This window comes from Prosopis cineraria, unplaced genomic scaffold (genome assembly GCF_029017545.1).
Source record: "Prosopis cineraria cultivar Desert tree isolate PC_DT_omini unplaced genomic scaffold, ASM2901754v1 PC10, whole genome shotgun sequence".
In the NCBI taxonomy this organism is placed as follows: domain Eukaryota; kingdom Viridiplantae; phylum Streptophyta; class Magnoliopsida; order Fabales; family Fabaceae; genus Prosopis; species Prosopis cineraria.
In genome coordinates, this window is record NW_026555341.1 from 1,719,877 (window position 1) to 1,747,525 (window position 27,649).

The 27,649-nt window shown below is 33.2% G+C and overlaps 3 protein-coding genes and 1 long non-coding RNA gene across 7 annotated transcripts; 2 read left to right on the forward strand and 2 right to left on the reverse strand.

Moving 5' to 3' along the window:
* Positions 1-12,233: 12,233 nt before the first annotated feature.
* Positions 12,234-15,247, reverse strand: LOC129321964 (uncharacterized). The gene is made up of 7 exons (XM_054967979.1): positions 15,128-15,247; positions 14,778-14,912; positions 14,488-14,668; positions 14,059-14,404; positions 13,802-13,904; positions 12,845-13,053; positions 12,234-12,705 (listed from the first exon to the last, which is right to left on the reverse strand). The coding sequence occupies exons 1-7, from the start codon at positions 15,245-15,247 to the stop codon at positions 12,444-12,446; spliced, it is 1,356 nt and encodes a 451-aa protein (XP_054823954.1). The 3' UTR covers positions 12,234-12,443.
* Positions 15,217-18,032, forward strand: LOC129322373 (pheophytinase, chloroplastic). The gene is made up of 7 exons (XM_054968698.1): positions 15,217-15,494; positions 15,579-15,680; positions 15,766-15,904; positions 16,339-16,509; positions 16,814-17,054; positions 17,311-17,402; positions 17,553-18,032. Exons 1-7 carry the CDS (start codon positions 15,410-15,412, stop codon positions 17,824-17,826), a joined length of 1,104 nt encoding a protein of 367 aa, XP_054824673.1. The 5' UTR covers positions 15,217-15,409; the 3' UTR covers positions 17,827-18,032.
* Positions 18,033-18,219: 187 nt separating this feature from the next.
* LOC129321946 (uncharacterized) lies at positions 18,220-18,774 on the reverse strand. The gene is made up of 2 exons (XR_008596157.1): positions 18,639-18,774; positions 18,220-18,539 (listed from the first exon to the last, which is right to left on the reverse strand). It is a non-coding gene; the product is annotated as an uncharacterized LOC129321946 (long non-coding RNA).
* Positions 18,759-26,942, forward strand: LOC129321944 (phosphopantetheine adenylyltransferase). Of its 4 annotated transcripts, none has more exons than XM_054967954.1 (7): positions 18,759-19,051; positions 21,144-21,417; positions 21,513-21,584; positions 25,797-25,856; positions 25,985-26,125; positions 26,474-26,543; positions 26,649-26,942. In XM_054967954.1, the coding sequence occupies exons 2-6, from the start codon at positions 21,298-21,300 to the stop codon at positions 26,519-26,521; spliced, it is 441 nt and encodes a 146-aa protein (XP_054823929.1). In that variant the 5' UTR covers positions 18,759-19,051; positions 21,144-21,297; the 3' UTR covers positions 26,522-26,543; positions 26,649-26,942. The 4 variants fall into 4 exon arrangements, with proteins under 4 accessions (XP_054823929.1, XP_054823926.1, XP_054823927.1 ...); XM_054967951.1 differs by having other exon boundaries at positions 25,985-26,091; XM_054967952.1 differs by having other exon boundaries at positions 21,272-21,417; positions 25,985-26,091.
* The last annotated feature ends 707 nt before the right edge of the window (positions 26,943-27,649 follow it).

The following is a 27,649-nucleotide window of genomic DNA, read 5'->3' on the forward strand; positions in this document are numbered from 1 at the left end:
CTTGTCGGGGGTTTGGGTGTGGATCTTGTAAAGTTCACTTTTAATTTAGAAAAAGTTAATATAATAGTAGTTTAAATGTCAAATCATAAGTAAATTCTGAAGAATGACGTCAAGCAGATATGAACATGACCTAGGGGATAGTCCAAGGTTTGGTTTGGACCAGATATCTACTTCCCCGAAAGATCGAGAGAGGATGACGCAAAAACACTAAAGGCCTGTTTGCCAATTTATTTTAAAAAAAGTTTTTTATTCTTTAAAATAAAATAATAAAAAAAATATGTTTGATAATATATTTTTAAAATATATTTTAAAAAATAAAAAATAAAATATTATTTTAAAGAATAGAAAAATAAAAATAACTTTTAAGTATTTTGAAATTATTATTTTAAAAAATAAGAAAAATGAAAAAAATATTTATTTTTATTATTTTTTTTGTTCTCAAAACATGTTTTACAAAACATCAGTTCTCGAAACAATAAAATAAAAATAGTTTTAAACAGTCCATAATTTTTTAGATTTTTTTTGTTTTGGAGGGGAGGTTGGGTAATGTAAAGAATGGCCCAGACTGTAAATTTTAAAAATTCAGTTTAATTTTAAGACTCAAAAACTCGAATATAATAATTGAAAGATTATTTGCAATGAAGTTATAATTTATAAAAGTTTAACGGTAAGAAAAAGTTTGGAACTATGTTAAGATTTTAAAAACATAGAATGTGAAGAATACATCATCCATAGCACGATTGCCGCATCATATGATTTTAAAAGGATTAGATAATGCTGGGTGAAGTTCGTAGTAAAGTTAGGATTTTAATTTAGGAGGGGCAAAATCATTTACATATTTATAATTAAAAAAATTAATAAAAATTATTTAATAATTATATTTCTTATAAATTGTCTTTACGTAGTTTCATATTTTGAAATCATTGAACAATTAGTTTACTATCAATATTTTTAAATATATTTTTTTAATATAAATCACAAGATAATTATTCATCCATAAATTTTTCATTTGATTACGTAACTAATTTTTTACAAATTTTATAACAAAAACGCTTTTTGACAACAGATAACATCATTATTATTTTTAAGAGAAGGTAGATCAATAGATAAATAATATATCTTACAGTTTCAATTAATTTTTTTGTAAATTTGATTTGAGATTTCGAATAATGTGGGCCAAATTATTTCTTTTCTTATTTAAAAGTTTAATAAATGTTAATTTTTTATAAAATAATATTACTATTTAAGTATATTAAAATTATAGGTTAAAATTTATTGGGCTTTTGAGTTAAAAAAAATTTAGATCTGAGTCAAAAAGTAATATGAAATGAGTTTAAAATATAAAATATAAAAAAAAGGGTGTAAAATATAAATACTTATATCTTCATCTCCATGTAGATAATTTAAAATCAGCTTTCCTACACACGTACATGTATGTATATGTATTGAATTCATGATGTATAAAGTTCTTCGCGTAATAAAACTATTTCATAATCAGTCAACGTTAGTGGCTCTCTAGAAACCAAAAACGACTTCGTCAAATTTTAAAATCGAATAGTAAAGAGATCCATCAGCGACTCGTAATCGTGGTCGTTGTTGAATTTCTTTCACGAACGTAAGCGGGTGCTTCTTGAATATAAATATGCTACTTCTAGTCTAATTTACAAATTATAGCTTATCATCACCAAAAAAAATATAAGAAATAGCTTATAATTCAATAAATAGGCCTAGAAATATTTTTTTCCGGTAAATGAAGCACTTGTTGTTTGAAAGAGACAACGCGTGGCCGTGGAATCAATATTTAACAGAGTTCTCAATGTTAAAAACTTTAAGCTTTTTCTTTTTCCAAACGTCAAGCTCCTCCTAGTCCACTCCACGTGAGAAGTATTGTAGAGGGTTATGTTTATAATCTGAATTCACTTTTAATTTGGAAAAAATTAATATAATAGCAGTTTAAACGTCAATCATAAGAAAAATTTGAAGGTAAAGTTCCCCTGTATTTTTATACCATGATTGTCTAGAGAAAAGAATCTCTTCATTTCCTATCTTATTATTGGGTCAAAATTTAAACCCATTTGATATTTTATAAAATAGTTATTATAACATTATATAAATAAATAATTTTTTTATTCCATCAGTTTGGAAAAGTATCACTGCAAATGTAAAGAGTTACATATAATTTTTATTGATATGAAAAAATACTTATGACTATATATTTAGAGAAGGACCTTGGAAAGCCTTAAAAAAAAACAAAAGTATAGATTACCAATATAAGAGTTATATTAAGACATGTATGAAGAGGTAATAACTAATACAAGATATCTTCTTCACGTTGGAGATCCATGACTGGGTCAAATGGAATTTTAGATATGTGGGCAATAGAAAAGTGGAGGTGTGGGTGGCGTATTTCATTGTTGCTTGTTGGTTGATATGGAAATGATGGAACGTTCGTATTTTTGAAGGGAAGAATACATCATTGCAGAGTATTAATGTCCAAATCTCGGCTATCCTTCAAAGTATGAAGAAAGCTACAACTTATGGAAGGAAACTAAATTGGGATGGACAACCACTTAGTTTGGGACAAACACATGAAAAACTCCTCCCAAGAGCTGGTTTATGCTAAATGTAGATGGATTGTTCTCGCCTGAAATCCAAGGTGGGGGTTGCAGGGGAGTAATTTGGGATTTTGAAGGCAAGTTTGTGAGTGGATTCACTCTCGGACTAGTAGGGAATGACAGCTTGACTACTGAGCTATGGGCCATTTTAATAGGGTTTAAGCATGCTTGGGATACTGGATTACGACAGGTAACGGTGGCATCTAACTCTTTAGAAGCAGTGACTTTGACAAAGGAAGGCGACATTAGCTTTCATCAAGATAGGATGCTTGTGGATGAAATTCGAACGATGTTGCAACAACTGGAATATCTTATTAATGCATGTTCGTAGGGAAGCAAATCATGTTGCTGATTTTCTCGCACGTAAAGCTCATAATTCTTGGCCTGGATTAACGTTTATTAGTAGTCCTCATGAATTTATTCCTTTGTTGAACAAAGACTGTATTGGCATTAATAGCTAGACAGCTTACTCCTCCGTTATAAAAAAAAAAAAAAGATTCACACATAATTTTCATTTATATGAAAAAAAAACTTATGACCATATATCTAGAGAAGTATCTTAGAAAGCCTTAAAAAAGAAGGAAGTATAGATTGTCAATATAAGAGTTGTACAAGATATGTATAAGGAGTCAACAACTAATATAAGAATGTTTAGTGGTAAAATAAATGACTTTTCTATAAGGATTAGATTACGTCAAGGATCATCTTTGAGTTACCATTTGTTTGATCTGGTCTTAAATGTTGACTGAGTATATTCAAGAATCAAGAGGAAATCCTCAAGCACATGCTTTTTGCTGATGATATATTTCTTATAGCAAAGACAAGAGAAAAGATTAATTGTGAACTTGAGTTATAGAGAAAGATATTGGAGTCAAAATATTTTCGCTTGAATATGAGTAAGATAGAATATTTGTATTGTAACTTTGATAAGAGGTTAGTTAGTTGTAATTTGAAAGTAAAATTGGGAGATCAGATTATGTCTCAATTATAAAAGTTTAGATATTTGGGAGTTATTATTCAATATGATGAGAAAATTAATAGAGATATTGCACATATGAAACAAGTTAGGTAGTTTAATTGGAGAAAAAGCTCAAAGAGTTATTTATAGTTGTAAGGTACCTAATAAACTTAAGAGAAAGTTTTATTGTATTAGTATAAGACCACTTATGTTATATGATAGTGAACTTTGGATACTAATAGGATAGCAAGAGTATAAAGTTAGAATTATAGAAATGAGAATGTTAATATGAATGTGCGAACTTATATATAAAGATAAAATCTAAAATGAACACATGTAAAAAAAAATGGGTGTAACACTTACTGAGAGAAAAATGATAAAAAATTATTTAAAATGGTTTAAACATGTATAAAACAGACCACAAGAAGCACTAATAAGAAAAATAGAATAAATAACTTTAAAACTTGTTAAAAAAGATAAAATAAAGCTAAATAAAATATTCTTAAAAGTTGTTAATCAAGATTTTTTAATTAATAATATTCTTAAAAGCTTCATAAATAATAGAATTCAATGGCATTATTTAATTTATAAAGCTGACGCTATTTTATAGGATAAAGACTCATCGTTGCAGCATCGGCTTAGGAGACACGGGCATTACCACATCCGATGCGCCTAGACTTTTGAACCTCTTGACCAAGGAAGGTTTTCACAAGTCTACAGATAGAATCCGATAACCCTACACCTTGAGCTTCCAAAGGGTTCAAAGCAATTTTCATGTATGAATCATATTGAATGTGTCTTGTTGAGGTGCAAGACCGTTTTACTTCCAATCTCGGGTAAAAGCAGCAGCAATAAGAGAACGTTACTTTCACATAGAGATAGGATTAAGATGAAGGTGGGGCCATTCTAGATGCACCGGTTCGATATGAATTCTGCTACTTTCAATTTCCCAAGCGGATAAGTCGTTCAAAAAGATGTGAGGAAATTAAAATTGATCCAACGGAGAGGAGCAATACAATCGTGTCTTGGTAATGGGTAATAGCTTTATTATATAACTTCAACATGCAAACCGCAGTAGAAGGGTTATAGTAACGATATTTAAGAATTTAGTTATCAATACAAAGATTCACACTCAGTAAGTCTCAGGCTTCAAACAAATTGATTTAAATATTGGTCCATGGTAGTGTGCTTCACTTCTTACTCCTTGGTAAAGTTTAGAAGCCTCCATTCCAAAAGAAGACTCTGCATTAACAATAAAGCCAAAAATGTAAGTTCAGTCTTTTGTACTTTGAAATGGCTATAATTATATTACAGTTTAACATATGGATAGAAACTGGGCATAAGAGGATCAATGTATGGTGTACTAACCCTGGATGATCCACTGGTCTGAGCTACAGAGATTTGTTCAAGGTTCTCGGATCGTCCACTGCTTGAACGAAGACAATGTGAGCTTATAGGGTTATATATATGAAATCATCGCTTAAAGCCTAAATAAAAAGAAAGAAGAAAGACAACCTACAACATCTCCATCTCCTTGAACGACAACCTTATTTAGCTATCCTAGGGTGGGTATGAAGTAGCCATCAAAAGCATTGAAGGAGACGTTAGTGTGGGGAATCCCTTCAAGCTTTAGCCAAAATGGGGTATCTGCTACTCTCTCCATTGTCCCTCAACGGCCCTTGCTTGAAGAAGTTGGCTGCTGGCTCCATTACACTGTGACGATCCACTTCTAGCCCAGACTCGAATGGTACAATCCTCTGATTCCAATAAACCAAGAAACAAAAGATGACCCCTTTTGTAACAAATAAATAGAAAACCAATTCATTGTTATTCTGAAAGAAGAAATTATGCACTTTGAATATTGTTTCCACCAGCTTCTTTAATTGCTGCCATGTTCACCTGATCAACCAGTTCTCTCCATTCCATTGCACTAACCCTCTACCACACCTCTTCTTATTTTTAATGATATTTAATTTAGATAGTTTAGATTTAAAGTTTTAATTTTAACTTTATTTTTATATTTATTTAAATAAAAATTTATAAAATTTTTAATAAATTTAATTATTGCCAATTTAAACAGTCCATAGTTAATTTGGATGATCCAAATTTAATATAATTTTTTTATAAATTCTATATAGATTTGTTTTGGATAATTCATATTTAATATTAAAATTTTTTATAATTTTTTTATTTTGGTAAATAATTTTAAAAAATATTATCATTTAATTGACACTTCTTAAAATTTTTAAAAATTAAAAATTAAAAATTTTAAATATAAAATGTCCAAAATAATTTTAGGTAATCAATTAATAAAAATATAAAAGTTTTAAGGAAAAACACAATCTTTGGTCCTTATAATTTCATCATGTTTTATTTTTAATCTTTATAGCTTTTTTCAATATTTTCAATTTCCTATAGTTTTAAAAAAAATTGGGTAACCTTTGTTTTTTAGGTCCTTATGTAACACACTAAATTTTTTTTTAAATAATTTAACTCAATCATAGTTGGGTTACAGCCACCCAACACATTTTATATCAATAATTTTAATATAAAAATATTTTATAATTAGCTTCAACTCGCACAATATAACATTTCAGCTAAATTTTTACCTCCCACACGCCATTAGGTTAAATTACATTTGTCCATCCTTATACTTCTAACAAGTAAACTAAATCACATTTGTCGATCCTTATACTCCCAACAAGTAAAATAACTAATTTAGTAAATTTTCAAAATAAGTCAGTTATTTGGCCTCATAATCATGCCATTTTAATCAATTCAAAGTAAACCAAATATTAAAATTACAGTCATCCAAAGTGTAAAAAAAATAAAAATAGTTTGAATGGCATGATTACATTTATATATTCATATAATTGTCAATAAACAAAAAGTCCTAATATTGGCAATATAACACATTATAAATCGTAAATCAAATACCCAAAAGAGACAGTGGATTTATGCCACTAAGCCTCTGGGACTCTTCCACGTGTCACTCATGGCTCTTCTCTTGAAAATTATTAACCACATAATGAGACTCAAAAGTCCCAGTAACCATAATCAATTTATGATAGTATATACAAACAGTTAAGTGTATGCTTATTAAGTGAGAATTAAAAATAATATAATTTCAACAAATATAAGAAATATTACAATACACACAAATAATCATCCTTATATTCTTCCATTAACTTCAAGCCATAGCCCTCACTCGGTGCTAAATTACCAGGCCAAAGATAGATTAGCCCGAACCCTTACAAGCCACCTATTAAGCTCTAATAGGAGCGCACCACGTGACACATAAATACAACAACAATAGCAAGTCTCCCAATACCTCACACAATAATCAAACAAATTCATAATAATATTGCACAATTATACAATATTACAAAATTCATAATTTTCTCAATAATCACCCAATTAATATGAAGTAACACTAATTACAAATTAAAAGCATGGTTACCTCATAACTTTTTCAATAAATTATTCCTTATAATTTCTCTCCCACCACAATCTTCACCAATAATACAATCTATAAATAATATATTATTTATAAATATTAGTTTCAATTTTGAAACTAATAAAATAATTCTAATAATAGAATTAAAAATATAACATAATTCCTAATCTCAATCTTAATACAAATCTAGAGTCAATACTATTAAGTAAAATTTTTAACTCCTCTTTTAGTCATCAATAAACATTAATAATCTAAAAATCAGCTTCTAAACTAATTTCTATTATCAAAATTTTCTTTTTATTTTATAAATTTGTATCTAAAATATTCAAAAATTAAAAATTGAATCTCTAGCTTAGAATCATAATCCTATAGCCATAATAATTCATTTCGCATCCCAAATAATCATCTAAATCTCAATAAATTAACATATATTTTTAAATCTAGTTTAGAATTTGATCCATAAGCCACAAATTCAAAGATTATCAACAAATTTATACTCTAGAATATTTATTATACTACTAACAACCTTAAAAACTATATTTATTCAACATAAATTCATCCTTCTTTCAAATCCTAAATTTTCTACCACCATAAAATTAGAAACCAAAGAAGAAGGATGACTAAGAAAAATTTTTTAGAACACTTACTTAGTCTTAAAAAACTTGAAATCACACCCTAAATATCCTATTAAAAACTCTTACCTTAAAAATTCAGATCTTTCGCACCGGCGACGCACGCTCACTTTGCCTCAACTCACGCACGAAGGAAAGAATGAAGAAACGAAGGAACCAGGTGAGTTTTTATAAAAATTCATTGGGTTCCACATTTTTTTTATTATTTCTTCTTTCCTCTCTCTTCATTCTTTTATTATTATTATTATATATGCGTAATGATTGCAGCACGCGGGACGCCGAAAGTACTTCTTTTCTTCTTCTTCTTCTTCTCCTTTTTTTCCTCTTTCTCATACCTTTTCTTCTTTTCTCTTTTTTTTATTAATAATAATAATAATAATTTAATTAATTAATTTTTTTAATTAATATTTTTTTAAAATTTTAATTTAAAATTATATCCTAAGTTAGATTTAATAATCATCTCCTACTAATTTACTTATCTCTAAATATTTTTTTAAAAATTTCTATTAATCCAAATTAACTATTAAAATTTAAATTGGGATGTTACACCTTATAGCTTTCATTTTTTTAGTGATTTTAGTTTTTATAGAAACTGAAAACATTAGAAAAAAATTACAAGAATTAAAAGCAAAACTCGATAAAACTATAAAGATGATTGGAGAGGGTATAATGAGGAATATGTTATTGTACTTTTGACATATGAACATATTTACTGAATTTTCAATATTAGAGAAAGCTTCTATTTGCTTTACAGTGCAAAATTAGTTCATGGCTAAACTAATTTTGAACTTTCATAATGTAAGCATATTTGCTCAACTTTCAATATGTAAACTGAAGTAGACAATAAGTAACTTAGCTATTTGCAAACTGATTTCATTACTTTCTGTAATTGGTTAAGGTTTAATTTGCACAAATTTGCTCATCTATACTTCAAAAATGAAGTTGCAGCATACGACAATGAAGCGATGAGCAAAAAACTATGAGGCAATGAAAGAAATGATGTCAGAGATGAAGCAATTTCTTCTACTGCAGAGGGCAAGGAAAATATGGTTGTAATGCATCAGAGAATGCAAATTGCAATTTGCAACTATTGTTTCTATTTTGTAAATGGTTTGGAGCCTATAGTTTGCAAAATATTTTCAAAGGATTTGCAACTAATACTCCCTGATTTGTAATTTTGAATACTTTATTTTGCGACTGTTCTGCTCATTTTTATGAGGAAATGAGAATTGTGTCATACAAAATATTGGATCAATTTCCAGGATTTACAACTATTATTCACTAATTTGCAACTCATGGTTTAATTTGTAACTAGTTTTCCTGTTTTTAAAAACATTGCAATTTTTTGCATTGACAAGTTATTTAAACAATACCTAAGATATTATCAAAGAAATGAGTTCAGATTGTCAAAGTTTAATAATTAAAATGAAACATGTCATTATTTTTATTTTTATTTTTAGGGATTTGCAACTTTGTATTCCAAATTTAAAACTTTGATTCCTGAATTTGCAACTAGTTTTTCTTTTTCCTTTTATTGAAAAACACAACTAAATGATTAAATTTAAAATAAAAATGTCATTATTTTCCCATTTTCAAGGATTTGCAATTTTGTTCCAAATTTATAATTTTTTTTTCTAAATTTACAACTAGTTTTTCCTCTCTCTTTTTTTTATTTTTTATTGAGGGACACAGTTTAGTGATTAGATTTAAAATAAAACATGTCATTATTTTCCTTCAAAATTTTTCAATTTCAATTCTTGAATTTGAAACTAGTTTTCTCATTTTTATTGAAGAACCTAAATGATTAAATTTAAAATGAAATATTTCATTCTTTTCACTTCCAAGTATTTGTGACTTTGTATTCCAAATTTGCAAATTCATCTTTTTCAATTTGTAATTAGTTTTTCCAATTTTATTGATAAACAAAAAGCTCGGTAACTAAATTTAAAATGAAACATATCATTATTTTCTTGCTTCAAAGGATTTGTGATTTCACGTCCCAAATTTGCAATTCCAGCTTTTTAAATTTGCAACTACCCCCCCCCCCCAAAAAATGCTAAATCTCAGTTGGAAAAATAATCAAAATCAAAGATTTGTATCCACTTTCATAGAAAGAAAGGTTTGATGGGGTAAAAAAATCCCCGAAACCGACAGCCCCAATGAAGAAGATTAATCAACCAATCTTCCGAATCCAATCAAGAGCCTCTCTCCTAACACTGAAGTAAGAAGAAAGCCACAGTTGAACCAGATGATGGTGAGACAGTGAGGGTTTCAAGATAGAGGTGAACGATTTAGCTTCCATCAGCATAAGAGTAGTACAATGGTGGCCATGAATAAGAAGAACAATCTCTAATGGGCATTGAACCATTGCACAAAGATCAGAGGAGGATGTAGAGGTATGAGCGGCTAAGCATGTAGTGTCTTGGAATTTGAGTAAGGTTTGTGTTTCTCTGTTCTGATCATGATGTTGCCTTCCTCGATCTGGACTAAGATTTTGGGAAATTCAGGCGAGGTTGTTTAGGTAATTTTACTTTGCCTATATAATCTCTTTAAGGGCCTTGGGACTTCTACCGTGTTTTAGAATATTTTGAGACTTGCATAGAATTAAATTGGTCTTTTGGGACCAATCTGTCATCCCCCTTACACTCAGTACAATACAAGGGGTTTAGGCTTCGTATCCTCCATCTCCTACAAGTTCAAATTTGGATTATAGTGGCATGGGGCGAGTGTTTTTTAGGAAAACTTGCTTCCAGGGCCCTCAAAAAAACGTAGTTACAGATAAGGTCTAAATGCTTTTATTATGTCACTAAATAACCCAATTACCCTTTTTGCCTCTCTTCCTCTTCCTTGCTCAATCGCTCTTGCACCTTTCTCTTCCACTTCTGACATGTTTTTTTTTTTTTTTTCCTTGGATGATATATGAAGGTGGTTGGAAATCACAAATAATAGTTAACCTTGATTGGAATTAGCACTAGATTTCAAAACCAAGCGTGATTCTCTTGGGAGTTGGCTTGCTTCTTCACATTCACGGAATGTGTTTCATCTCTAGAACTTCCATTTATGGGTTCTTCACTCCAATGCTCTCTAGAGATGAGGCATTTAACTTCCGCTTTTCTCCTCCCCATAGCTAAGAGCACCGATGTTTTCACCAGGAAATTCCCACCAAAATCAACCGCCAGTTGCAACATTGTAGGACAAACTTAAAATTAATCATCATTATTTGATTGGTATTGTTGATTGATGCAAAAATCATATAAAATACATATATCTCCTTTTATATATGATCCTACCTTTACATCTTGTACAAAGCATCGTGAGGTGATGGTATAGCCAACTCCAAGGCCAACTGTCACGATCTTAAAACTTTTCTATCTTTAAATTGTGCCAGTTTTAACTTGATCAACCTCTTGATCTTGGCTAAGTTAGCCGAACTCTCAGAATGTAGATGAAGGAACTAGAAAATTTGAACATAAGAGAGAGAGCTTGGATGAGAGAGTTTAAAAACTTTATTGATATGCTTGTTTTTTGTTAATTATAAATGAGGGGTATGAGGGTATTTATAGACTTTTCTCGTGTTCTAAAACTTTTCCACCTCCTTAATGGATGGTGGAGATCAATTGAATCTAACAGTATACATTCATCATCCAAAATATTCTATAGAAATATTTATAACAAATATTTAAATATTTATAAAGATATTTTTAAACTAATCTTTAAAATATGTGTGAAAGATTCTAGAACATATTAAAATATCTAAGAGTATTCTTTATATCTTCATTTTTCTCTATAAATTTCTAAAACCTTTCAAATTTCTCTAGTTATTTTTAAACTATTTTAAATGCTTCTAAAACCTTTTGGAACATTTTAAATTCTTCTTAAATGTCTTGAATTCTTTTGGAATTCTCTACATCGTTTTGGATGTCTTCAAAAACACCATAATCTCATAAATTCTCTTATTTTTAAACACCAGTTGTGACACAACAGTGGCAACAAAAGTTGTTGTGACGACTCTTGTAGCCATGAAAGAAGAGATTGAGTGTTCCTTCACAATGTCCTGGAGCGACAAAATGAGGGATTAGAGAGAGAAGGATATTTGGGTCATTTTAGTAAGGAACATAATTGCAAATAAAATCCTTAGCCTTTAAGAGACATATCAAAAAAATCATTTGGGACTTACATCTGAATATGTTGGCTCTAGATGCAATTCTCTCTTTTTTAAAGGATAAGACTCATATATTTAATATAATTTTATCAAATTAAATTATAAAAAATAGATTTCAATGGGTTAATAATATTAATGACAATAATTTATTATAGAATAAATAATTTATAAAAATATCCACATGTTTTGAATTTATTTGAAAACAAATATATTAAGTATTTAAGGTTAACTATATAAATTTTTCTCTTTTTTAAATAAAAAACTAAAATTGATTTCATTCAACTAAAATGAAAGTTCTTTATATATCTTATAAGTTCATTAGTATTAAAAAATTACCCTGCGGTTTGGTAGTTAATTAATTTACATCCGTTAACACCAATCTTGATTAAGTATTGACACTGTTGAGACATGCGGTGCAATTACTTGTATAGTAAGTAATTATTCCATTTATGGCCAGAAAAAACATTCCCCAAGAGATTGAGCTATACAAGGTCCATGCGGTCGCCCATGCTCGGTGTCCAGTGTGTCACAGCTGTGAAATGAAGTTGTGCTGGCCTATTGCGTGTTTCTACGAAGTACTAACAGTTGTATTGGAACACGAAAGCTCCATTTGTGGGGATCACGGGTGCTTGACAACGGCAAAACAGTGGTTCAAGAATTGATCAAGTTGCGACAGATACAAGTCGGGAAAATTCCGGTAATGGTCGACATGTGGGGATGAACCAAAGTTGAAGGACCTTACCCTCCTTCCTATCCTCCTCTGCTCCTCTATGAACTCTTCTATTGACTGAAACGGAACCACCTTGTCAGCCGAACTATACAGATAAAGCTGAGGGCAAGGCTGGTGCTCCCTAAGCACACTCACAATCTTCGACAACCTCCTGTTCAAACACACACCACATATTTTGCCAACACTTGAAATCTTGGAAATCACTTGAAACTTGCTAGTTGAAAGTAGTTGCAGATCTATCCATGCACGGGAATCATGAAGCAAAATAGGAAACCAGGCAGGATACTTACCGGTCCACATCTGGCAACTTCAGAGTGACAGAGAAGAACTTCTCTAGTAGCGTCAACACCACAGCCTCCATTGTTGAAGATTCCATTTCTGGAACTCTTGATGAGTTATCTACACCTCCCGATTTAGGTATGTCTCTAGGCTCAACTACAGTTTGGGCTGAAGAGCTGCGTTTCTTCAATATAGCAGCAGAAAATCCTGCAGCCCAGACCTACTAGGTAAACACAAAGTCAGGAAACTCCCTGCATCTAAATGCAGAGTTCTGCAGTTTTTCTTGACGCCATAAATTCAAAGACATAGGACTAAGTCCTTAACTGTTATAAATAACGAGATTCACACGCTTCACTGTGTAAGACTGATCTAAGTTACACGGCCACATAAGTTCCGGTCAACATAACATTGAATCCAACTAGTATAATAGTCAGGATGCATGTAAACACCTCCCATATTCCAAATCGACAGCAATTGGAAGGCAATAAATGAAGCAACTTTAAGGTAAAACTGAATCGAATTGCCTATGACATGGATCTGAGATGTTATTCCTCACTTGGTAGGATAAGTCGTTGCTGCAGTAAATAAGAATGCTTCATTCACTCCACAAAATTGTGAGGGCACTTAATGAATTCATAGGATATATGCTTAAGAAAGTCGAAAATATAAGAGATGCACGGTCACGGATAATCAGAGCAGCAAAAGACAAAGGCTCATATAGTTTAGATAGAAACGCAAGGTAACACAGGCACAGCATAGATAGATTCCGAAATTTGTTAATCAACATTTTATGGTAGCATCCGGCAAAGGGAAATGAAGATTAGAAAGCACAATTTATCTTACTCCAAGAGGGCAAATAAGTGAAAGTAAAATATATATATATATATATATATTAATATATATAATACTGCCGAAGGTTTAGAAGCGCAAATAAACAAAATACAAGCAGACCGCTTCCAAATAAAAACCTGCGGATTAAACGGTTCGCCCCCTCCTGAATCAACGATGCATCCTATTATCTTGTCCATCAGATCCTGTCTACCAAGCATTCTATCAAGAATGGCACCATAGCTGCAATGAATCACAGAGCAAATAATCACAAAATGAAACAGAATTGCCCCAGAATGCATCAATACTCAGAACTCAGTATGAATAAACCAGTCATTAACACTTAGAGTGTATGACATGAAGCCCATGGAAGAGCATGATTAATTAATCGACATACCTAAACCAACCCGTGTTGCTAAAGGGGTGAAATATCAGACAGCGCTCCCTCCCGTCATCTTCTTTCCCTGAGACCCAGGAAGCGAGCTCGTCGGCGAACATCGAGATTCGCCTCTCAAGCATCCGCCCAAGGTCAAAGCAGATTAACTCTTTTACATCGACGACGAATGCGACCGCGTGAATACCCCTCGAATTGTACCATTCCATGTATCTTTTCAGGTGCTTGGTCTTTGCTCCGAGCCACCCCAACAAAACCACCGTGGCCACTTGCTCTTGGTCTCCATAAAAACCCACGTGTCCATCAATAGTACTGCCAGAAGCTTGGTTCCACACAATTCCACCACTCTCTGAATGAGATAGAAATGGATTGGAATTATTTGTTGGACTCGGAGAGTTTAAAAATTGGGATGAGGTGAGAGAGAAGAAGAACCTGCAAGGTTCTGAGTTTGGAGAAATCGAGGAACACGAAGAGTGGGAGAGACTGGAGGAGAAAGGAGTCCTTGGAGCGACGCGTTGCCGTTGGCATGAAGGGGCGGGAAGTAAACGGCGCGAGGCTTTTGATAGATGAAGGGCTGGATGGTAAGCGCGGGAAACTGAGGTCGATTTATGCACTAAATGACCTCCCAAAATGGAAGGGTTGAAGATCCTCAAATAAGCTTCCATGGCGAAAAATGATGAAGCAGGACTCGAGATCTAGTTCTGAGACTTCGTTCTGTCCGCCTGCGATCGGAGGCGGACAATTCGAGATTCGGCTCTCCCGAACTCCACAGCCCCGCTCCCTTGCACTTTTTTCCGCCAAAACAGCCACGCTTTAACGATGACTACTTTAACCACCAGTTCTAAAATCCTTGAACGCTGCTTTGTTACCAAAAATTAACATGTAGATATATCGCACCCAACACAAAAATAAGCAACTCGTCTTTCTTGAAGAAGTGGAAGTTAGTTTTCAGAGTTCCATTTTTTTTTTTTTTACACTTCTCTAATCCCAATGTCACTCTACCAGATGGGCCCTAATTGACTCGGACCCTTTTTTTACAACAGACTCAGACTGTGCATTTTTTGGGGCCTACTGGACCAAACTGCCGTGTTCCAAAAAAAAAAACAAAAGTAAGAGTGTCATCTGGCTTCAGGGACGCTTTGGTTCTCTGGCCTATGGTCTCCCACGACGCTCTAACGGACGCCAGCCACATAAACTCTGGTTTAAGCCTCAAGCCACCCAATTCCTTGAATCAGCAGTTCTTGGGCGTCACTGCTGATTTTGAGACTCCTCAAAGTATCCATTTTTATCGAATCCACCACAGGGGATCTGATTTAAGTGGTCTTGGTTACTGCATACATCTCTCGAACTGTCGATGTCTTCTATATGTGCACTATCGCCTTCGGTACGGTTAGAGCTAACTAAAGCTAGACTCATTGCTCCTTTGCCATTATACCATCGTAAGTCGAACTTTTATTCGATTGCTATGTCTCTCTGCTTTTGCGAAACAAGTTCTGATATTGGATGGGTCATTATATTTGAAGGAAGCAAATGTGAAATGAGCAGGAGGAGTTTTACAGCGAAAGGAATTGTGGCCTCTGGTCTTTCGGTTATGGAATCCACTCTGACTGCTAAACCAGCTCAAGGTTAGTTCACTTAGACTCTCCCTCCAGCTAGCATACAAATTTGTTACTTGCATGCCTTCTATTTAAAGGCTAAGTTTTACTTTAGGAGTTGAAAGATTACCATACAAACCAGAAGGGTACAATTATTGGACTTGGAGGGGTCATAAGATACACTACGTAGTGCAGGGAGAAGGCTCTCCAGTTGTCCTTATTCATGGTTTTGGGGCCTCTGCGTTTCACTGGAGGTTTGTTCCTCTCAGTCCATTTTCCTTTTTGCCACCAAATCTTGTACTTTTTTCGTTTGCCTTTATAATACTTCAATTTAATGTTAGCTGTTACCAGTACGATACACCACACCAGCTAATTCTTTCAGTCTAAGAACGAACTTTCTGTGATTCTGTTTTGTTGCTGTGGCCTGCTCAATCTTTAACTGCACTTCATACTTTGTAACAGTGACTTCAAGTTGACTTGGTGTAGAGCTGATAGTAAAATAAAAGAAAACGGAACAAAATACTGTAAGCTTCAAATATAGTCAGTATTCAGTAATGAGGGTAATGATGATGAATAACTATTAGTAATACGGCATTACTATTTTGGTCCACTACTTTAACTATTATGTGCCATAGTTCTTAATTCTATTTGTGTAGATATCCATTTACTTTTATTTACATGTCTCCAGGTACAATATTCCAGAATTGGCTAAAAGACACAAGGTTTATGCGATAGACTTGCTGGGATTTGGGTGGAGTGACAAAGCTATCATCGAGTATGATGCCTTGGTTTGGAGGGATCAAGTGGTGGACTTCTTGAAGGACATAGTAAAAGAGCGAGCTGTTTTAGTGGGAAATAGGTAATGACCATAATGAAATAAAGTATTGCATCTGCATTACATAGTCATTATTTCATTTGGCTATTTTCTTACCGCAACTCAGACTGTACACCAGTGGATAAAAAATTGGTTTGCAAGATTATACTTCCCTTGAGGTTTATTCTGAGTTACTATGTTGTCATATATTAATTGCCCGGGGAGGAAGCTCATGTGTAGTTTAACTGTTCCTTGTTCCCAAGTTACCAGATTCATTAATGAGTTGCAGCATTTGGATTCTGGACTAACATCTTGTGTTTGATGTTTTTCCAATCTTATAATTTTTCAGCCTTGGAGGATTTGCTGCTTTGGTTGCAGCGACTGGATTGCCAGAGCTCGTCAATGGAGTTGTTTTGCTAAATTCTGCCGGGCAATTTAGTGATGGAAATATCAAAAGTAAACATTCTGAAGAAACACCTCTGCAGAAGTTTGTGGTGAAGCCCCTGAAGGAAATCTTTCAGCGTGTAGTTCTGGCACTTTTGTTTTGGCAATCAAAACAGCCAGCTCGCATTGAATCTGTCCTTAAAAGTGTAGGTTACTTGCCATGTGCTTCAACTTTGGTTTCTCTTTAGCATGCCGGGTGTTTAAAAAGTTCATTGTTTGACATTGACATCCAGTAGCTTGAATTGAATTCCCTTGATATATCCAAGATGTAGCACTCACAGTACTGAATAGACCGATAAATCATACTTGTTTCTACATTGATAGAATACGTATCTTGGTCACTGCCTTGTTACAATTGCTGCACTGTTTAATCTAACAGCACCGCATAATTTCTTAAAATAGGTTTACATAAATGCCGCCAACGTGGATGACTATCTTGTGGAATCTATAACAAGGCCAGCCACGGACCCCAATGCTGGAGAAGTTTATTACAGGTAAATGACCTCGTAGCATCATATTGGTCATGCTATGAAGTCTAGAATGACAGCTTGAGGGAATGCTTGTGTTTTGAATAACTAAACTAGCCATCGTTCTCTTCCAAGTCACCATGGTATTCATGTTACAAGTTCTTGTGTTATGAACAGATTAATGACGCGCTTCATGATGAATCAGAGCAAGTACACGCTGGACGGGGTCCTAAGTGAACTGTCCTGCCCGTTGCTGTTGTTGTGGGGTGACCTAGACCCATGGGTTGGCTCTGCCAAGGCTAAGAGGATCAAAGAGTTTTATCCAAATACGAGTCTTGTGAATTTTCAGGCAGGGCACTGTCCTCATGATGAGATTCCTGATGCCGTGAACAAGGCATTGTTGGAATGGTTGTCAACTTTAACTCCTCAAGAATCTCTCCAGGCAATGTGAATATGGGAAAGTTTTTGTGTGATATTAATATTCATTGAGTTCAGTTCACCAAATCAAATGCCTAAGCAATAGGTTGGGGAAAACGGGAAAACCTCGTGTATATTCTGCATACCTGCACCTTTTTGGAGTATAGTCATAGTCCTCTGACTCCTCTCTCTTGTAAAACTCGCATTTGTTTTAATTAAGATAGCTTTTGACTTTTCAAATCTTTATTTTTTTTAATTCTTTACTATTTTTTAACGACCATTTTCTATCGATTTTCTTTCTTCTTTTTTCGTATTTTCGAATTTTAGAATTTAAGTTACATTTCTTCCATCGTCAATCGTTAATTTTTTAGGAAAAAAAAACAAATAAAATATATAAAAGACTAAATTATAACTATTCAATGCTAAATTAAACTTGCAATGAACGTGGATGTTTCTATCTCTAGGTCCGGATATACATCTCAAATTAAAGTCATGGAACAAGTTACTCATAATTTAAAAAAAAAATCAGAACTGGCATAATTCAATAAAATTTTGAATTTCCACGCATTGAGCTCTTGATTCCAATAAAATTATCCATAGTTTGATCACTCCCTTACATAACCCGCCTTGTGAAACTCATCATCGTCTTCAAAGGCCGAGAGAGGCAAGATCATGATCATTGGAGCCACAGTATTCATCGGAAAATTCTTAATGTAAAGGCAATCAAGCAGGTTGATGTCGTAGTCTCTGCAGTAGGGGGACAATAGAACGGGCGGTTGTGAGTCAAAAATAAAAGTCGGACCGTTACTCATTGAAGCTAATTTTTATAAAGGTTCGAGCACTTACTCGCCAGGCCGATCCCAACAATCGAGCCGGAATATAAAATTAGGGAGGATGACAAGTAAGTCTCAGGAAGATCATTTTATTAATGAAGTCCCAACAAAACTTAAAATGAGAACAGGATCCAAGAGGTCGTTATCCGATCACAGGGAAAAAAGGAAAACACATAATTATCCCTCATAATTATATATTATATAACTAAAAGGTAAGCATCTCACAGTCGGCGATGGAAGTTGGTGTTTGTGCCCTGAAAGAGAGCTCGAAGTCGCAAGGAAAACTGGTCACGGTGAGGGAAGGCGAAGCATAGTGAGAAAAATCCTAGCAGACCGCGTTCTGATATGAGTTTGCGCTTCTCCACCCTTTGTTCGCCCTTCTCCACCCCATCTTGGTTCCCCTTTGGCAATCTCCCTCTCTCACAGGTTTGGATCTGGATCTGATATCTCTCTTATGTTAAAGCCCTAGACTTTTATAGATGAAGGCCCTCTGTTAGGAGCAAAACCATGTTTCATACTAGGAACCTTTCCCAATTTTGTTATCTGTTGTTGCTGGGTACTAAGAAGCTTGTGAATCCACAAATATGATTGTACTAAGAAGTAAGAACCTTTTCCAACCTAACATGGACAATTCAAACCAAGGAGTCTATGTACGCAATTCACTTGAAAAACCAATGCTGGAATTATAGCAATTTCTCTGAAAACACAGCACATTTTTGCTTTTTTATTGTTGAACTCTTTTTAATAAAAATATAATCCTTGCAATAAATGATTAATCCATGATTTGGTTGACGAAATCCATACTCAATTCTTATTGAGTATGAGATGTTGCCTGGGTATGTAGGTACTGTAATTGTAATCATAGGTCTCTATTTTTGGCTATTACTATTTTGACAAAAAAATTCATTTGATATGATTAAATCACAATAAAGCTATTCATTCGATATAGTTTTAATATTAAATTTAAACTGTCAAAATTGGCATGATTAGACGGGTAAATATGTAAATTTGGTCCTCAATTAATTTTTTTAAAAATACTGAGTAGCCTATACTATAAGATGATATGAAATAAATTCTCAACTTTAAAAAAATAGAACATTTAATGACTTCTGTTAATTTTTATTTAACAGAGTTAACTTTCCATATGACACCCACAATTTTTTGACTGAAATGACATATGACATTCCACCTCAATAAATAAAGGTATAAATATAGTTATGAACTATTTTTCAAAGGGCACTCTGTAGCCTTTATTATATATATATAAAAAAAAAGAATCATATAACACATTTTCATAAATTTTAACCAAATGCCATTTATTTTTAAACTTTTGAGAACCTATAATGCGTCAATCTATCCAATCTTCTTGCCTTCGTTTTCAGTTTCAGCTCGAGAAGAAGATACTTAAAACGTTCTTATCTAAAGACATTCACAAGAACAACACCAATAAAATAAAAGAAAAGGAGTAAGAAGATAAGGTTTCATTTAAATTTTTGTTGCAATTCAAGCAAGATAATAGGTTGAATTGTGATGTTACTACACATGGGAAAAATTTATTTCAATTGCTTCATTTTCTATAAAAATAATTCGTTATTAAGTTAAGCTTGAATCAAGTTTCTCTCACACGTAGTAGCATTGCAATTCAAATTGCTACTTCACTTAAATTGCCATGAAGATTTAAATGAAATTTTCTTTTTCTTCTTCTACTTCGTTGACATCATTGTTATGAATGTTTTCAAATAAGAATTTTTTGAACTCTTTCTTCTTGAGTTAAGACTGAGAACGAAGACAAGAAATTTAAAAAAATTAATGCATTGTAGGTCTCATAAGTTTAAAAATAAACAACATTTGATCAAAATTTATGAGAAAGTGCTAGATAATCCATTTTTTATAGTAGAAGTTATTTAATGCTCCTCGAAAAATAATCTATAACTAAATTTGCACCTTTATTTGTTGATGTAAAATGCCACGTGTTATTTTAATCAAAAATTTATACTTTCTCCGTCCCAAATTATAAGACATTTTTAAGGAAGATTCGGTGTTTCAAAATGTAAAATACTTTGATAAAAATAAAATTTTATTAATAATACTTTTTCAATATTACCCATCCCATGTATTCTCTTTTTTCAATGTTCTTTTATTAATAAAGCATTAAATGAAAGGCATTTTTGAAAATTAATATTTTTGCCTTGAAAAAGTAAGATTGTAAAGTGTATTTAATAAGTTTTATTGGTATGAAAGATTATTTTTAAAAATGTCTTATAATTTAAAATGAGAGAGTAAGTCACGTATGGAAAGTTAACGTTCGTTAAATAAAAATTAATGAACATTGCTGAATGTTCTATTTTTTAAAGTTAAGAATTTATGTTAAATCATCTTATAATATAAATTATTTAATATTTTTAAAAAAAATAATTAAGAGCCAAATTTATGTCTTTACTTTAATTAGATTTATTGAAAATTTTATGAATTTTTTTTACTAAATATAAAATAAAAATAAAAGCTTTAAAAATCAAAGGAGGCGCAGTGGAGGATTAGTGCACATCGGAGAAGCTGACTATCCCGCCTGCGCGTTGTTTAACACGCCATTTTTGTTAACACATATTGCCCCTGTGATTCAACACTTTTGCTGCGTTTGCATCAAAGGAATCGAAGCTATACGCGGTTTTTGAATGGCGGTTCAAGATGATCCCATGGTAGCACTAACTCTATCTCCCCCAAATACCTATGACGCCGTGGTTGTCGGCGGTACATTTGACCGACTGCATGACGGCCACCGCCTTTTCCTCAAGGTCTCACCCTCTATTTTGCTTCTTCGTCCCCTTTCACTGTTTCTCTCGCTCCATCAATATGTCTCTTTTCTTGAAAAAATGAAACTTAAATTCAGGCGGCAGCGGAGTTATCGAGGCAGCGGATTGTGATCGGAATTTGCGACGGTCCTATGCTGATGAAGAAGCAGGTAATCTTCTGTGGTAAACTATAACAATTAACATATAAAGCTTTGATATTTTGGGTCTTGGGCGTTATCGGATATTCTACTAATTACGGTCATTTGCCTGCTAAGGAGGCTGAAACAGCTGCGAGAATTGAGAAGAGTAGCTATATATATGGTAGACATTGACAATTACTTTTGCTAATTGTATTTCATATTGTGATGATACGTTTTTTCATGCACTCGGGGAATCCATGGAATAGTAATATATTATCCGTAGTTTGACTTGTTATAAATTTGATTATATATATATATATATATTAATTAATGATGATTTAAAACAAAAGTAGAGCAGGAAAAATTGAAATTGAAGAAAAACAAGGTTATAGACAAATTTAAATTTGAGTTAATTGCCATGGAGCCCGGATGAACTTGATGGATAACTCTATATGTAGTTTGGCTTGCTACTAGTTTTGAGTTCTTTATTCATACATTAATATATTGATATGGATCTGCATGCAATTAACTTCGAACGTTGGGCGTTGGTGAAGAAACTTGGACAATGTTAAGGCTTGAGCTTTTTGATGTCATGCGAAAAGGCTAACCTTTTCATTATGTCAAATTCATTTCTATCAGTCAAGTTCTGGGAAACAAGTTTTTAGAATCCTAAATTGAAGTTCAGTTTATTTAAATGAGTTCAAATTATAAGGTAGATTTCATCCTTCTGGCAATTTGCACAGAAGTAAAAGTCTGCTCTAGCACGAAGGGTAGGTCCCCTTAACTAATCTGCAATATGCAGAGCAGACTATTATTTCCTTGCATCCCATTTTCTCCCCTTGTCCCGCAGTATATGTAGTTATTTTCTGGATGAATTGCCCTTGACTCATACATTCCAATTATTTTGGACTTAATATTTCTTTTGATGTATGACGTTTATTTTTGCGAATCTAGCCTAAATTTGCATTTCTAAATGGTTATACCTGAGACAATTATCCTATCTTGACTTTTGTTTGGTCAGTTCTCTCTCCTCTGTTTCTTACTTATAAAATTTCATCCTGTACCCCTATATAAACAGTACTGAAATTTATAAAACCTTGTCATGTTTGAGCTTCTTGTTTTTTTCTTTTTTTAGTAGAAAACTAAAAATCTTTCACTCACAGAAATTATAAAGGGTATACAACAACAACAACAACAACAACAACAATTCTTATCATATTAGGTGGGATCGGCTACAATAATTGTACTACACCATTGTGCTCCATTATTTACTAAACTTTTAGGAATGTTGATAACTAAGAGGTCTTGGTCAACAACTTCTATAAGTGTTTTCTTTAGCCTTTCTTTATCCCTTTTTATCAGGCTTAAAACTATCTATTCTATTTTTCCCATTGGTGCCTCTCACGGTTTTCTTTGTACATGTTTAAACCACCTCAAGCAATTTTCTACCATGTTTTCTTCAATAGATATTACGCTCACTTTTTCTCGTATTTGCTTATTCGGATTTTATCTTTACGTATATGCCTACACATTCATTTTAGCATTCTCATCTTTGCTATTCTAATTTTATACTCCTGCTATCTCTTTAAAATTCAATATTCACTACTATATAATATAACTGATCTTATAGTAGTTTGATAAAACTTTTCTTTAAGGTTATTAGGTACCTTTCAATTACAAATAACTCATTTAACTTTTTTTCAATTAAACCACCCAACTTGTATTATATGTGCAATATCCCCATTGATTTCCCCACCATGTTGAATAATAGATCTCAAATATTTAAACTTTTTCACTTGAGGCATGATCCGATCTCTCTATTTCATTTCCAAATTACTACTGACAAACTTTTTATTAAAATTACATTGTAAATATTCCATCATACTCTTTTTTAGGCAGAAATCTTTCGACTCCAATGTCTTTCTCCATAACTCATTGCAATTAATGTCTTCTCTTATGTCTGCAATAAAAACTGTATCATATGCAAAAAGCATGCATTTGGGGATTTCCTCTTGAATATGCTTAGTCAAAGCATCTAGGATCAGGTCAAATAAATAAGAATTCAAAGACAATCCTTGATATAGTCCAATTCTTATAGGAAAGTCCCTTGTTTCATCGCTAGGCGTTCTTATACTAGTTGTTGCCCATTTGTACATCTCTTGTGTACTCTAATATAGGCAATCCGAACTCCTTTCTTTTTCAAGGCTTTCCAAAGTGTTTCCCTTAGTACATAGTCATAAGCAACACAGGCTACCCCTTGGGCTGCCTATCCTGGCCTGTATGTAGTTATTTAAAAAAATTTGCAGAAAATAAAAATAAAAAAGAAACACAAAGTAAAGGCTAAACTATAAGAGTCAAACCACACGCATTTCAAGATGTGCAAATGGGACCCTCCACCAACTCCAAACCTCATCATCACCCAATCCTCAACTCTCTCCCTCACTCGGTGGTAAAAAAATAAAAATAAAAAAATCTCTCCCTCCCTTAAGCCTTCCCTTGGGTTAGACACAATCTGAAGATAAAGATGAAACAAAGGGAAAAACTCTCAATCCCTCGTCATTCTTGATCTCACGTACTCATCTCAGCCTCTCTCATCAAGTTCGTTGCTCAGCGTTAGTGTCAGATCTCAGCCACTTGTCCCTCTCATCTTTGACTCTTCACACCTTACATCGTCTGCATCTTCCTCTTTGTTGCTTGCATCCTTCTAGTCCAATTCAGAAGATCCACAGAGTCACTGCTGCCGTTACCTTTGCTTATCTACTCTCTCTCTTCATCTATTTCTCTTTGTTCCTTTGCTTCTTGGGCCTGATTCTGATTGTGAAAATTTATGGGTTGAGACTTATTTATGTTGCTTTGTGCATGAGAAACCCAATCAATGGTTTCAGCAGTTACCATGGGTAGAATATAGTTGCAATACTTCTTACCATAGTGCAGTGGAGTTGACACCATTTAAAGCACTGTATGGAAGGGACCCTCCTACATTTCTTGAGCTTCATGATGAACCATCTGCCATAGAGGAAGTCAATGAGCAGGTACAAATGTGCAATCAGATAATTGTGACTTTAAAAGATAATTTAACAATGGCATGGAACAAGATGAAGCAACAAGCTGACAAACATTGCAGGGACGTCTCGTTGGAGGTGGATGATTTGATTTATGTTAAAATCAAGCCATACAGGTTGAGAACGCTAGCTCAAAGAGTTAATGAAAAATTGAGTCCTCGTTTCTATGAAGCTTTCAAGGTGATGGAGAGGATTGGAAAGGTGGCATACAAGCTGGAACTCCCTTGCACTGCTTGAATTCATCTGTTTCTTCACATTTCTCAACTTAAGAAGTTTGTGCAATCTGCTGCCGTAACTCCTACCATCCCACCTGCACTTTCTGAAGAGTTTGAACTCCTAGTGTAGGCTCAAGAAGTCCGTAAGATCAGAACTCTTATGATGGACAGCGAGAAGTCCTTGTGAAGTGGAAGGATTTACCTGAGTTACAATGCAATTTCCAGATTTTTCCCTTGAGGATAAGGTGCAGCTTTTTGGGGAGGGTAATGATAGGGCTGGAAAGTTTGGAAAAACCTGAGACAAAATTAAAGGGGAAACAAGGGGCAGAGAAGAAAGGTCCAGCAGATCAAGGTTATTATCCAAATGGTCCTGATTATAGGGAATAAGTAATAATGTGTGTAGTGTGACTGTAAACTTGGCTTAGATGCTGGAGTCACCTTTGGGCTTGCATTAATATTTTGCTATGTTTTGTTGAGCACTCACAATGTTTTAGAGAGAAGACAGTTGTGAGGAGAGTGCTGGTCTCTCGAACACTAGTGAGGGACCTGATATGTGTTGATGATTTATGTTTCTCTATTTTTTTGTTTATCAATAGGGATTTTGACCAGAATCAGTGGAGTTCCTTTTGTAACACTGATTTGGTTATCTGTGTTCATTAATAGCAAAACCTCAAAATTTCCCTCATTTACTGCTTGCTTGCTTTAGATTATTACTTTGTATTTATTGTTTAGAGCAGGGTTATATCGAATGTTGCTTAGTAATTAAAATCATGTGGGGATCACATGAATGAGTGTATGACAATGTCGTGTTTTGTGGTGTCCTTACGTGCACTGGGAAGGAGGGGGTGGGGCGCCTGATTTGTGGGTTTTTAGACAAATGGTAGTTAATTATTTTTTTCCTGTGCGTTTTTCTTTCATTTTTAGATGTGAAATTTCTTGGACTGATCATTGCTTCACACTTGCAGTTCTCTGAACTAATACAGCCCGTTGAGGAAAGGATACACAATGTTAAGAATTTCATAAAGGTATTTGACATGATACGTGTAATTACTTTCTTTTGCCAGAACATGATATGCTTAATTACTGAAAAACATGCTTTTCAGTATTATATTTATTTTTTGTGGGACTTTAATAATGTTTGACAAATTTTCAGTCTATCAAGCGAGAACTGGAAGTGCAAGCCGAACCAATCGTAGACCCCTATGGCCCTTCTATCACTGATGAAAATTTGGAGGCTATAGTTGTCAGGTTTTGTAATTGGTCAATCTGGGGTCTACATTGTCTTTATACTTTGGTATTGCTATTAGTTCTTAGAGTGCCTTTAATGCTGTATCTATAGGATGGCTTATACAAAAGGCACCTGTTATTCAGAGATGAATTGCTGTCAGCTTATTTTCAACTTGCTGCTTATAATATACGCATTCCTCTTTTGTAGTAAACTTGGCTAGGTCCTCAGCCCCGCCCAAAAAAGTTTTAGTTCTTGGTTGATTGTACTTATAATTTTGTAATTGCTTGTTAACTCTGATTGCTGGTGAATCAATGGCGAGTAAACCTTACATATGGCAACTGAGATATGTTGCTTGTCTTTGAAATGTCAGTAACAGAAGTCTCCGTTGACTAAATGGACCTAATACTCTTGCAGCAAAGAGACATTACCAGGTGGATTGGCTGTGAACAGGAAAAGGGCTGAAAGAGGCTTTTCACAGTTGAAGGTCTGAGCCAATTTAAATTTCTGATATTGAAACAAAGGGAAGATATATTTCTGCTGATCGAAGTGTTTTTGTGGCATATTGAGCCTTGTTGTGTATATTATGCAGGTTGAAGTTGTAGATATGCTTTCTGGAGACTCAAGTGAAACAAAGCTGAGTTCATCCACGTTGCGGAGGCTCGAGGCTGAAAAGGCCAATCAACCTTGCTCAAACGGAGAGTAGGTCCACTGTGGCCAAAAAACCGGAGATTAGTTTCACCCTTTTGTTTTACATGAAAAACGAGTTCAAGTGTCCATGGAAGTAATAACTGATATGTGGGTGCATGTCAATGGGAGCGTAACACATTTCATGTTTGTACAATTTTGTAATGATTATGATTAATTTAAATATTTCTCGTATTAAGTTCGTGCACTTCTGGATTTGGCATTACGTGTCCGTGGAAATGCATGGTGGTGTCTTTCAGACTTTACATTGTGCTTGGAGTGTTTGCGTGTTTATGCGAGCTTGGATTGCAACATGTCATAATACTTACATATTTAAGAAAAATTAATAATTAATAATTTTCTAAAAGTAAAAAAAATGAGTAATGATAGTTTAATTATTTTTGGCATGGCAATCTGTATTATCTTTTACAGTTATTTTAATTTTTTGGATCTAAAATGTTTTAGTTTTAAACTACTATATTTTAACACAAATGGCGGGTGTTTTAATTAAAAGGTTTATATTGAAAAAACAGTGAAAACATAATTTTATAATTTTATATTTTGTTCGCATTTTACTTTATTCATAGGGAGATTTAAAATAATAAAAAAATAAAAGTACAGAGATCAATAATATTAAAAAAATTATAAAAATTAATAGCAAAATACAGGGGTTTAAAATTATATTTTCTCTAAAAAAAATTATTACTGGTATGAAATAATGATGAAAAATATAATTAATTTTATATAATTTTTTAATTTAATCTTGTAAAAAGAAAAGTGTCATATTTATTTTATTTTGCGGGCTGTACTCAGGGTACCAAAAGTTAAAAAATAAAATTACATGAATTTAATTTCTCTTTCCGTCTCGGAATATATGTATTGATGAAGACGTTTTATTTTGCCAAC

Excerpts from the sequence above, each read along its gene's own strand:
- LOC129321944 (XM_054967951.1), top strand. The coding sequence starts at position 21,298 with ATGGCGGTTCAAGATGATCCCATGGTAGCACTAACTCTATCTCCCCCA. Across the intron at positions 21,418-21,512 it reads GCCACCGCCTTTTCCTCAAG|GCGGCAGCGGAGTTATCGAG; the intron begins GTCTCACCCTCT and ends ACTTAAATTCAG. Across the intron at positions 26,092-26,473 it reads GTTGTCAGGTTTTGTAATTG|CAAAGAGACATTACCAGGTG; the intron begins GTCAATCTGGGG and ends ATACTCTTGCAG.
- LOC129321964 (XM_054967979.1), bottom strand. The coding sequence starts at position 15,247 with ATGTGGCTGGCGTCCGTTAGAGCGTCGTGGGAGACCATAGGCCAGAGA. Across the intron at positions 14,669-14,777 it reads TTGTCCGCCTCCGATCGCAG|TGCATAAATCGACCTCAGTT; the intron begins GCGGACAGAACG and ends GAGGTCATTTAG. Across the intron at positions 12,706-12,844 it reads AAGTTGCCAGATGTGGACCG|GAGGTTGTCGAAGATTGTGA; the intron begins GTAAGTATCCTG and ends GTGTTTGAACAG.
- LOC129322373 (XM_054968698.1), top strand. The coding sequence starts at position 15,410 with ATGTCTTCTATATGTGCACTATCGCCTTCGGTACGGTTAGAGCTAACT. Across the intron at positions 15,681-15,765 it reads GACTGCTAAACCAGCTCAAG|GAGTTGAAAGATTACCATAC; the intron begins GTTAGTTCACTT and ends GTTTTACTTTAG. Across the intron at positions 17,403-17,552 it reads GCTGGAGAAGTTTATTACAG|ATTAATGACGCGCTTCATGA; the intron begins GTAAATGACCTC and ends TGTTATGAACAG.